Raw genomic sequence first — 12,837 nt, 5'->3', positions numbered from 1 at the left:
CCAGTGGCCCTCACTCCGGTAATCATGAAGTGCTTTGAGAAGCTGGTTCTTCAGCACATCAAGGACTGTCTCCCCCCACACCTGGATCCCCAACAGTTTGCATACCGGGCCAACCGATCCACAGAGGACGCCGTTGCCGTGGCTCTCCACTCTGCTGTGAACCACCTGGAGCAGCAGCAGAGCTACGTCCGGATGCTCTTTGTGGATTACAGCTCGGCCTTTAACACCATCCTCCCGGACAGACTCATCATCAAACTGGGCTCCCTTGGACTCCCCCCTCTCACATGTGCCTGGATTAACAACTTCCTGACCGACCGACCCCAGGCTGTGAGAGTTGGCCCCCACCTCTCCTCCACCCGCACGCTGAGCATCGGCTCCCCACAGGGCTGTGTGCTGAGCCCCCTCCTCTTCTGCCTCTATACCCACGATTGCAGACCGATCCACAACCACAACCAGATCATCAAGTACGCAGACGATACCGCTGTGGTCGGTCTCATCTCCAGGGGCGACGAGGCCGCCTACAGAGAGGAGGTCCTGAAGCTGGCTGATTGGTGCTCAGAGAACAATCTGACTCTGAACACCAAGAAAACCAACGAGCTCATCATAGACTTCAGGGGGCACAGCCCTGAGCCAGCTCCCCTCTTCATCAACGGCGAGCAGGTGGAGAGGGTTCACAGCGTCAAATACCTCGGCGTCCACATCTCTGACCGCATCACCTGGTCAGAGAACATCACCACCATCATCAAGAAGGCCCGGCAAAGGTTACACTTCCTGAGAATCCTCAGAAGGTATAACCTCAACTCTGATCTGCTGCTGGCCTTCTACCGCTCCTCCATCGAGAGCTTGCTGACCTACTGCATCATAGTATGGTTCGGCAGCTCCACCGCTGCCGACAGGGAGAGGCTGCAGAGGGTGATAAAGGCGGCGCAGAGGATTATCGGTCGCCCTCTCCCCTCCCTGGCAGACATTTACTCCACCCGGTGCCTCAGCAGAGCCAGGGCCATCTCCAAGGACAGCTCCCACCCTGGCTCCACCCTGTTTGACCTGTTGCCCTCTGGAAGGCGCTACAGGCAAATGAGGATCAGGACAAACAGACTCAAGAACAGTTTCTTCCCCCGAGCCATTGCCGCCCTCAACTCCGACCTGCACTGACGGACACTTTTCACCTGGTTTGCATTATTCCCCAAGCCATTGCCCCCCCTCAACTCCGACCTGCACTGTCGGTCACTTTACACCTGTTTTGCACTATCCCCCCCCCCACAATCTGTGCCAGTACTGTTTTACATTTCCTTTTCACTGTTTACATTTCCTTTTCACTGTTTACATTTCCTTTTAATATATTTATATATATTTTTTGTAACTGTTTACATTTCCTTTCCTTTTAATATATCTATATATTTTTATTTTATTTTTATTTCACGGTAGCTGTTATGGAAGTCCCAAATCTCATTGTATTTGTCACAGAATATAATGACAATAAAGGCTTTTTGACTTGACTTTGACTTTGACTTTGATCTTCAGACTCTGTTAGTTTCCTACATTTGCTTTCTGTTAATTATAGCCAAGTGTAAGGTAAAAATATATTACACTTTCTCCAGTGGATGGAAACACCTCTAATTAGTATTTTCTTTTTTTTTTTTCACATTTTAAGAGTTTCTTTAAACACATTCTGATGGAAACACAGCTATTTTCCATTAGTCAACTGACTCAAGCTAAAAATCAGAACTAAAAAGATTTAAAAAGTCTCTGTCTCCTTGAACCCCAGTCGGCCTCGGGAGATGGCCGCGCACACTGACCCTGGTTCTGCTGGAGGTTTCTTCCTGTTAAAAGGGAGTTTTTCCTCTCCAATGTCGCTACAAGCATGCTTAGTGTGAGGGATTGCATTTGAGTCAATGAGTCGATGCAATCAACTGGTTTTCCTTAGATAGAAAACTTTGAATCAATTTGACTGTATGCCTTGAGATGACGTGTTGTGAATTGGCGCTATATAAATAAACTGAATTGAATTGAAAATGGGGTTCAATACATAAGATTCAGTTTAGTTTTTTATATGTGCAATTTGTAGTATTTTTATGCTATTTATCACCTTATTCATGAAAAAGTCAGATACTCCTTGGTTTAAATATATCTATGAGAAATGGGGAGTGCAATTTACCAAGCTGGCCTAAAGTGTTTCTGCATGTCTTAAATACATAAACATGAACACACTTCAATTCATCATCCTTGTTGATGCTGGAAAGTCATTTTGAGTGGATATTCCTTGGAATGTAGCATCATAATGAAACTAAGTTACCCCAGGCCAATGGGACCAAAGTCATTTAATAATAATTGCAGCCTAATCTGTACCAGATATTAAAGATTTAAAATTTTCACTGATTAGTTGGAGCCAGACAACTGGCTGTAATGTTTGTTTATATGTCATGGCTATAGCAGGACAGTTTCCTGAAAAATACCCCCTAAACATAGCTATACTGTGTTGTGGTGGCCCACACACACTCGCAACAAAACGTGTCTTGAAAGCGAACTGCTAAAAGGGTCTCGACAGGGGGCTTGGGGCCTCGCAGCTTGATTATCTGCCCATCATATGCCCTTGAGATACCTCTAAACAGTCTATATCATGTCCTGCTCTGTGTGACCGCTATGTCTGAGCCTGAGGATGATGGAGTGAGCCCACTGCTGGGCTTGTAGTTTGTAGTGGACAAATGACGTGCTGGGGGAGGGAAAATGAAAGATTTGCATTTGAGCTAAGGAGGAAAATGGAAATGGCTTTGTTGGATTCTGATCCTCCTTCTGTAAAGATGGTCCTTTCATGACCTGTAATCAGGGATGTAGCTGTAGACGCAGGGGGCACCAGGCAGGGGCACAAGGGGCTGTAGAGGCAGCGGATGATGCACTGCCTCCACAGAGGAAGAAGCAAAGCTCTTTAAATCCCTCCGGTCTGTGGCCCTGAGCCTTCCTCAGCCTCACCAGCCTATAACACACCACAAACACAGGGCTTTCTCACGCCACGCAGGCACCACTTCTCCTCCTCTGCTGTCTCCTCCACACCCTGTCTCCTTCTTTCCATCGTTTCATCTCTTCAGTTTCCCTTTGTGTTCCTTTCCTGAACTATGCACGGAAAAACTGGACTGACTTCTTGACTGTCCTCATCTTCGGCCGCTCCTCTTGTCTGCAGAGATTATGTTCGTTTAGCCGTTTGTGACATCGTCACTTTGATTAGACCACTTTTTAATGCAGTGCCCTCTAAATATTTTAATAATAGCCCTCGACTTTGAGTACTTATTTTCATATCAAAGCCAAGCAGTTGAACCTAATATTTGATTATCTCATTTGATAGATCAGGAAATTGTAGCACAAAACCAAAGTACACTTTTGACAAAACAAATTAAACCCCTCAATAATACCTATCCATCATAAAAGCCATTGTACAAAAGTCGAAATTCACTATGATACAACTGTGAACCTTACAGTGCAAAGCCATCCATTTAAACTGGCATATCAGGCAAGGAGAACATTCATCAGAGAATTTCTTAAGAGGCCCATAGTGGCTTTAGAGGAGCTGAAGAGATCTATATAGAGCTAAATGATCAAACCATGTAGGACACAGCACAATGTGAAGAATGTTGCTTTGCTGAAATGAGACCAGAGTTATAGTGTCTCTGCCTTGCAAGGAAGATAAATTGTCATGAGATTTGTGGATTCCCAAATTCCCAAAAATGAATCTTGCCAGGAACCAGCAGATGTGTTTGCTGCAATACAGAAATATTTCAGACCAATGAAATGCGGGAGCGTGTATGATGTCACTTTGTCAACCAGGTGTGGAAGGCTGAAAGCAAAACGAACAAGGCTGCACCAGTTTTAACTGGAATACCCCAAAAGATTTCTTCTTTTGTAGATGGAAGATTGCGCGTTCCTCCCAACTGGATTTAGTAAGAGTCTGTTAAATCGGTTAACTCCTCTAGTTGTAAAACAAATCAAGTTGCTCCTGCTGCTGTGATTGGCTAAAAACTCATCATGGGAGGCAGGCACCCAATCACCTGGAAGAATTGTATTGAATATCCCTCCCTTTTAGTAACAGTTTCTACAGGAGCCTTCCCAGATTGATCCGTGTTGTTCAATTTGAATTCTACAAAGAATTAAAACGGCTTTTCTAGGTTAATATTCTCTCCCCTACAAACGAAGTACTGGGGGAGACACTTTGTGTCACCAAGATGACAGCGTCATGAAGATTAAATGACTATAGCTGATGAGTTGATTCATAAAAAAAAAATAAAGATAAATTGAACCATTACAACAACAGCCGTTAACATCCAATCAAAGCTATAATAGATGAGTTTTAGGTCAAAGAACATTCATATTATAGAATTGTTATAAATTGTTCCAACCGTTTGTGGTAAGACTTAAAAATCAATGCAAGCTCACAATTGCTTTTTAATCTTACTTACTTTAAGGTATTCTGCAAAGAAGAACAAGCAAAAACAGAAAACCCTTAGTGTTACAAACTTAATTTTGCAAAGAACTATTTGAAAACCAATGTAACATTTTTTCCACGATTACTATAATTATGCTCTAGTTTTTTTTTTTGGTCTATCCATAAAACACATACAATCCAAACCAAATGAATACATTAGACTTTAACATGTTTTTGTTAATATCTGTGACAATGAAGATGCTTTTTCTCTCTGTGGCAAAAGGATAACCCTCTGCTCTGAGAAATCTTGTAAACACTTTGCAGTGGTTTTTAAAAGCTATTAGTCTGCAAACGTACAAGATACCTTGAATATGTCACAGTGCTTGGTTAGAACATTTCACATACATGCTGATTAGATTGACTGCTCCAGTGCTGAATATAAGCACCAAACCTACGGTGAATCCCTAATATGTTTCTGTACTTTAACAGTATCTATCAATCTAACAGAAAGTCTGTACTTTAACAATAAGGGCAATGGCAGTATAGTGGATAAATATCGTTTTATTTATCCATAGTTATTTACTTGAGTAGATAACTATTAAATAACTAGCTGATTCATGTTGTATTAACAATTAGTGCAACCTTTAATAGGCTGTGTTCTCTGTTTTTTCTTTTTTCTTTTTTTTTTTTCTAGTAATTGGGTTTTTGTGGAGTCTTCTGTAAAATCTGATTCCAAAAGACTGGGAGTTGATCCGACAACAGACCTGTCTGTCAGCTGGTATAACATCATAACTGGAGCTGACAGGAGACTTTATTAGAGTCAGTCAGGGGCGGCCATGGAACCCCAGAGCAGAAGGAAACGCAGGCTTTTTAAACTCAGGATAAAGGATCAACGGGAGCTCTAAATTTAAGGTCATTGCATAAGTATACAAGTCCTGAGGGGTGGGGGATGGTTGAGTCCAGAGTCGGAGGTGTTGAAAGAAGCAAACATTTGAAGAAAGATTGCCTTCTTTTCATCTCCTGTCCATACAATCAAGTTTAACTAGTGGTACAAGACATCTTACACGTTTTTTTCCCCCTTATAATCATACCTTGATCAGTGAAACTACTGAAACTCTTCTAACTTATTCTAATTTAGATATGCTTTTATTGGTGGTGCATTCATTGGTATCTAGATTTAGAAATTCTTACACAATTTCCACCCAATGTTTTGTGTAGAAAACATAACATATTAACAACTTATGACTCAGTTTCTAAAAAGAACTGCAAAACTAAACTTTAGTGGCCTTTAGGCTCACTTTTTTAGTGCAAGCTGGTGTACTTGCAATTCTAACCATAACGATCTGATTTTTTTTTAGATGAGTTTTGAACCCAGAGATAAAAAATACTTCCCTATAACCACTGTCTAGAATCTTCTTTTATAAACTCCCTCAACAGTGGTTTAAGTTTAAGGCAACAATTAACAAAGTGGCTTTTACTTATTCTAAGTTTTTATGTTTATTTATTTTTTTCTTATTTACTTCTATCCAGTCATGAAAAAGTGCTAGATTCGTGTTACTTCTTTGCAGCTTGTTAAAAAATGTGGTAATGCTACCAAAACACACGGCCTGCATCTGACTCATACTTGGACCAGATTTGTTCAAAAACATGTAAACTAAAACTAGAGGGTCTGTCATCAGATCACCCAACTCCCTTGATAAAGTGTTTCCATTACACTATGCTGGTCTGTAAGCAAACACAAACAAGCTCCAGCAAGATTGCAGTTTTATGTTTTCATTTTTTACTCTGTCAGAGTCCTTAACTTGGATAAATTGTACTGTTTAAATGTTTCGCTAGCATATGTCTGACTGGCCGTATTTTCACAAAATGTGAGCAAAAGCTCTATATTACCAATTAGCTTACAGTGCAATTTGACCACTTTAGTTTCTATTTTCCCTAAAGTGGATATCTTTAACTCCGCCATCATGTCTGCATTTGCATAAGTCTGACTCAATTAGATGCTTGGTCGGTCTTGGTTGGACAGTCCGAGGTGCTGTTACAGGGAATCACAAGCAGTCAGAGCACCTCCTGTTCAATTGAACTTTCTAGGAGGACAAAGAAAACATTTTCACAAACTATATCTCTAAGAGCAGTGTTACATTTTGCATGTATCACTTCTGGCTAATTACACCTTGTACTAGAAGCACTTATTCCTATCTTTGATGATGTTGTTTGAGGAGAGTGGTGGCCTAGTTGTTGGGGCATTGCAGTTGGGTCCCAGAGGTTTAAGCCCAACTCCCACAGACTGCAACTCTGGGTCCCTGAGCAAGACCCTTAACCCCCCCACTGCTCCCGGGCGCCACATAATGGCAGCCCACTGCCCCTCAAGGGGATGGGTTAAATGCAGAGGGTTCATTTCGTTGCTTTGTAGTTGTGACAGTGTAATGACAATTCTGTTGAATTCTATGATATTGTGTTCTATGACATGGTTTGTTTTATCAATAAACTAAACCTCTATGTCTCATATTTAGCTCTGTTTTTGTCATTTTAAAATATTTATTAAAAGTAAATGTATTTTTTTAAATTCCTTTAACTCATACAGGTATGTTATGTCCCCAGATACATAGAAGAAGTAGTCTTGTAAAAGAAAAAAAACTACTAAAACCGGTAAGGTTGAAAATAGTAAAGGAATAAGTGAGATCATTTTTTTCAGACTGATGAATACAATGAATGTCTTACAGCCTGAGTAGTCCGCTTCTCCATTGTTAAACAAAAAAAGCATAATTAAATTTTAACTTTTTTGTGTGTGTGTGTTTTGGGTTTGCATGCAGAATTTTCTATTTTATTCAGTATTCCATTTCCTAAAAAGTATAAATATTAAAATGTGTGTGTCTTGCACAAACTGGACCACTAAAGTGGATTCTGGCTCCTAAAAAAAGAAAAAAAAAAGGAATGGGATCTGAAACCTTTAACTAGTTAAAAAAAAAAGACAATTCTACTGGCTCTTGTTTTGTATTACAGAACTTTCTCTTACAAAATTCACTGCTCATAATTTGGTGGTTTATTTCTGATCTCTGAAGCTTTAACCTAACAGTTCTGATTTTGGATGGTTTCAATATAATCTTTTTTTATTTTTTATGATAGGATAAGATACTAGATACTACTAAGATACTAGAACAGCTGGCCGTTGTCCAGAGTTGATCAAGCAGAAGACTGTCCCTTTCTGGTCCCCAGTCAATTTAACCATGCATCTCTAGTTTTCATTGCACAGTTATTCAGGTCAGATGTGAAACAATCCATTAGACAGCGTAGTAAGGAGCTTAGTACTAATTTAAAGTAATTCTGCGTTAGAATCATAGAACTGTACAAAACAGAAGCTCTTTTTGTCTTAGTGTAACGTTGATATTAGGTGAATTACTTTCCAGTGTCTGCATGTAGGACGAACTGAATGGGCCATCAGAACGCTGAGTGCTAACTTACAAGTTTAGCTGGTAAAGACACAAGTTTTTGTAGCAGATGTCATTTGAATGACTTTCAGTCCCACTTGTCTTATATACTTCCCTCAAAAAGTTGCAGATTCTAAGCCCTTAGCAGGGCTGAGTGATTTTTCTTGGTATTTTCCATTTATGTAAAAATCCCCATGTTGGCAGTTTATTGAATGTAAATGAGGCTGGCTTAGAGACCTGATCTGTAGGAGGGCTGCTAATATGCTAACATCCCCCTTTTCCACAAGCCACATGTATTAGAAGTTAATTCTCTGTTTCTGAGTGGTGCTTTTTCCACAAAGGCTTCTGTGGTGAGATTATCTTTTTAAGCTTATGTCAAAAGCAATTGTTATAACACAGAAAAAATTGTGGTCTGAAAGGTGCAAAGAGGATAGTTTCAGTGTCAATACTCAAGCTGTTATTGTTTTTTTTATTATATCTTTCAAGAGCTTTTTCCGTAAAAATTCAAAAAAATTCAAAAAATATCCACTGGACTTGGTTTTCAAGATTTGAAGACGTTTCGCCACCTCTCCAGGAAGCTTTCTCAATTCAAATGTCTGGATCCGCAGTGAGTTTGAGTCTTATATGGACAAGGCCTTGTATTGCTTGGAAACATGCAATACAGAAATGAGCATTCACTCATTTCTGTATTGAACTGTAAACCCAATTATTTGCAATGTTTAACATTTTATATTCCCTCACAAATTGCTTTGGATTTTGAATCTTGTCAATCCGAAATGTTTTATATAACCTATATACGAAAGAGCTTATGATTTGATCCATTCAGTAAAAAGATCAATCAATAAAAACTGGTCCAATATATAAATAGAATGGTATCTTTTGCTGAATTTTTGAATAGACTAACGGCAACTACTTTTTTGGTTCAGCTTCACTTGGCACACCTACAGTAGAACTGTACTGCCAGCCCAATTGGATAAAAAAAATGTTTTTTCATTACCGGTACATTAACAGAATTACTCCACAGAAAATTTGTCCTTACATCTTTCAGTCTTTTAAAGTATTTCTTAGGCTATGGGCTTCAGTTTAAGTCTCAGTTTGAATCATTATCCAAGTTTAGTAAAAACATGGAGCAGTGGCATACTTTTTCAAGTTGCCAGTCTACCAAAATGACTCCAAGATTGCATCCATGACTCATCCGGGACGTCATAGAAGGACTTAGAATAACATGTAGTGCACTGCTGTTGACTGTCACCTTAATTAAGGTCAGTGCTCCTTTAATATAAGTAACAAATGTTAGTTTCATGGCGTATACCCCTGCCAACTAAATACCACTCACAACTCAAAATATATATTTTTTGATGATCTCAAAGACTGTTGAGAAAAAAAATGAAACACAAGCCACGTTTTCAAAAGTATTTCTTATTTTAAAGTAAAAGTAAAAATTTCAGTTTCCTTGGGGTAGTGTTAAGGTCTGGGCCAGCTTCGCTTTCTAAAAACATGCACCCATTACATTAATTCGGAACCTTGTATTCTTCTTTAAAATCGTTAAGAAGAACATCCTAATGTTGTTGTCTGACCTTACCCTTAAACAACTTTGCAGGAGGATGGTGATTTTAAACTACACCCCTGGGTCCACCTACTTTAAAAAGCCCCATTTGAAACCTCTTGTGCATCCTTTTGAAACAGGGCCGAGAACAGTCCGAGCACAATAACTGAGATAACTGTTGAGTCTAAATGGAACACAACTAAACCGGACATTGCCAGACACAACCAATACGCGCTAAATGTAGTAGTAGTTCAACAGTAGGGCTCGGCTCAGTTCAGTTGTTGTTCGGTTCTCTGATAACAAAGAGCGCATGAGCAGACCATGTCATCTCCTATTTACAGTCAGCTGACTCATTCTGCGGGTTTTCCAGCGTATCAGGTTTTGCAATTCACATATCTCTTACCTGTTCACAACACCAACTTCTTCTCAGCCTATTAACAATAAATGGCATCAAAAGAGAGTGTTGCAACCTGGAATAAAGACCAAGACCAAAGACCAAGGCTATCCAGGACGACGTTATCCAGGCACATAACTTCCTGAATGTTATGGGAGTTCCTATTTTAGTTTGCATAATTCCCGCCTTGGGAGCTGTAGTATCGTGGATGGCCGATTTGAGGCAAGGCACCATGCTAGCTTGATGTGTAAATGGTCATAAGAATCAAGCTCGGCATGGCTCGGTCTGAACTCGGCACGGATCGATTTCAGAGGGGTAGTGTAAATAGGGCAAATTTGTCTCTGTGCATAAAAGAATGGCCTAGTCAAAGTCTGAACCAAAATCTAATTGAGATGCAGTGGTTTGATGTTGATCCAGAGAATTCACCCTTACAAACACCTTAAATTCAATAGAATTAAAACAATTTTGCAAAAAAGAATGGGCCAACGCCTGAATACCACTGTAAAAATTCATGATCATTTATTAAAACATGCATTTCAGGTTATTTCTCTTCAATAATATATTGGATTTTTGACCTTAAACTTGTGGGTGTGACAAAAAACAAACTCACAAACCACAATAAATCTATTTGGTCGCAAATAATTTCACAGCACTTTAGTAAGACATAGTGTTTGGGCTCTAAGTTGACATGAACTTCATTCTTGTATAATCAGAAATGCAGATAAGTAAAGCTACATTTTAGACTCTAGTTTCCAACTAGTCTATTGGAAAGAGACATGTAAATCTGCACAGCTTTAGATGTTTGCTGCTTGGAAATCTACGTGCCATTTCCTTTAAAGTGAGATGATCTTTATTTTTTCCTCCTCCAAGTGTTGCTCTACAATGGGTCAGCAGATGTTAGAAAGGGGAAAAAAATGAGAGGAGGAGAAAGAAGAGGAAGAGAAAACAGCCAAGGCAAACTGTTTGCTCTGCAGTGTGGGCTGAAAGGAGAGAGTGAAGAGTGGGAGGGAGAGAAAGCAAAGGGGAAAGCATCTTTTTCAAATTCATATGTTAAATCTGTTTAGAAAAAAAAATCTATTTTTAATGTTCAGTTTTTTTTTGTGTGTCTTTCATGCAAATATTCACATTCAGGATTGCTTACACTGATCCTTTGCAATGTGGCATCCAGAACATATAAGCAGTGCCTGCTTGTAAACAAATTTGTTACTGTGTCTGATACAGGTTAGAAATGTAATGTTATCTGTCAGAAAGCTCCTTTTTTGGGGGTTCTTCTGGAGCAGCCGTAAAGAAAGTAATTATCAATACGCATGGATGTTTTTATTGTCTTTAGAATTAAAGACTGGGGCTAAACAGGCAGTGTGAAAAATGTTAGGTGACTGCCTGTGATTGGTCATTCTCACTAACCTTTCCCTTTTCGTGTTTTATTTTATTGTTTTATTTGTGAGACATGCAAGGACTTTGAAATCAAAGTCTTGTACATGTTTAAGCTTAGGTGCCCTAATTATGTTTTTTTTTTTTCCTCTTCCAGGCTCACACAACAGGCCAAACCAGTGCCCTGGCAATGAACACGGCTGCTTGGACATGGATGTCTGCATCCATATGAGCAAACTGTGTGACGGAGTCCCTGATTGTTCGGATGGCTGGGATGAGGGGCCTCATTGCAGAGGTAAAAACCGGCACCAACACTTCACCTAACTTAAGTCATCTTTCAACCAGAGACCCCCGTTTATCACTTTGTCAGCTGATGTGTTGACATCCAGTCCCCAGCATGCACCTGGAATCCTACCGCCCACTGGGCATGGAGTCAATGGATCTTTATTACAACATTTAAAGACAACTTTTTTTTTCAATACAATACTTTTTACTTGGACTTTGTGTGTGTAAGATTCCTGAGGCAAAAACTGTAAAGTTGAAGGAAAATTATTGTTTAAAACAAAGCATAAATATGACTTGAATGTGCAGCAAACACTTGATTTGTATTCAGCCCTCATGGGTCAATACTTTGTAGAAACAGCCTATTCTGCAATAGTTTGTCACGGGCTTTGCATACCAAAGTGTCTGATAGCTTTTCCAACTTCTCTTTCCAGAGTAGCGCGGTCAGATTAGATAGAGGGGAGACAATTCTCCACAGAGAATTATGTTGGTGGAAGCACCAAATTTTGTTGCCTTTTGGGGGTTTCTATGTATTCAGCAAGTGCCCTGTGAATATTATTGAAAAAAAAAAAGCTAAAACACCAGTTTGCTTTGGGTTAGTTGATTCAAAGGGGCTATCAACTTATGTTTTTATCTTGCCATCAGTTCATCACTTTATGTTCAGAATCTTAGATTTATTTCTTGATCCTCTCCACCTTTTTTATTTTTTTCTTTATCTGTCTGCAGCACACCCATAGAAAAAATGATTTGACCATGGGACCTCCTTGCTTAAATAAATAACTGAGTAAATCATCAACGCAGAGTGGAGCCTGTAGAACTAATTAATCAGAACACTTAAGTGCTATTCGTTTAGGCCAGTAGAGCAGATGTACTGTTTGGCTGATAAAGACTGTAAGAAGTGGGTGCTAGTGTTGTCACACAGTGGTCATTGCTGCCAGCCCTACATTTTACACAACAGCGATTAAGTCATCAAGTCCCAACTTGCACTGGCTGTCCCTGCCATGAGTCCAGCTGGTTTCCAGTAAAAAAAAAGAAAAAAAAAAGAAAAAGTGGTTAACCCTTTGAAGTAATGTTCACACAGAGGTACAGTCACACCATGACGTTCATGAACATGCTCAGAAATATTTACCATTCCACGCTCACAGAGACACAGCGGTGTGTGTCGGCTGCTGTTTGTGAGCCCACCTTATTTCGGAGAAATGCTTTTACAGGCACCCTAGTGTTTGCTTGTAAAAACTGTTGGGCTGTGCAAGTATATCTGGCAGCTGATTTCTGAAAGCGCACTTTGTTGGTGTACTGAAGTATTTCTGCCAATGTTGTTGACAAGGCTGGTTAAAATGGGACAGAGGTATGCTGGTCAAGTAGGACGTTGATACGGCTGAAACAAACCATTGATTTCTTTTAAAGT

The 12,837-nt window shown here is 39.7% G+C and overlaps 1 protein-coding gene across 4 annotated transcripts in view; it reads left to right on the top strand.

Moving 5' to 3' along the window:
* lrp1ab (low density lipoprotein receptor-related protein 1Ab) overlaps window positions 1–12,837 on the top strand; it is a 121,313-nt gene that overhangs the window by 28,719 nt on the left and 79,757 nt on the right. For all 4 annotated transcript variants that reach the window (XM_038287411.1, XM_038287408.1, XM_038287409.1 and 1 more), the window contains exon 3: window positions 11,305–11,442. In XM_038287411.1, coding sequence (XP_038143339.1) covers window positions 11,305–11,442 — 138 coding nt within the window. The remainder of the gene's footprint in view (window positions 1–11,304; window positions 11,443–12,837) is intronic.

Source organism: Cyprinodon tularosa, unplaced genomic scaffold (genome assembly GCF_016077235.1).
Source record: "Cyprinodon tularosa strain WSP-4 unplaced genomic scaffold, ASM1607723v1 ctg239, whole genome shotgun sequence".
Classification (NCBI taxonomy): Eukaryota; Metazoa; Chordata; class Actinopteri; order Cyprinodontiformes; family Cyprinodontidae; genus Cyprinodon; species Cyprinodon tularosa.
Note: the sequence above shows the minus strand (reverse complement) of the source record. Positions and strands in the feature narration are given on the sequence as shown.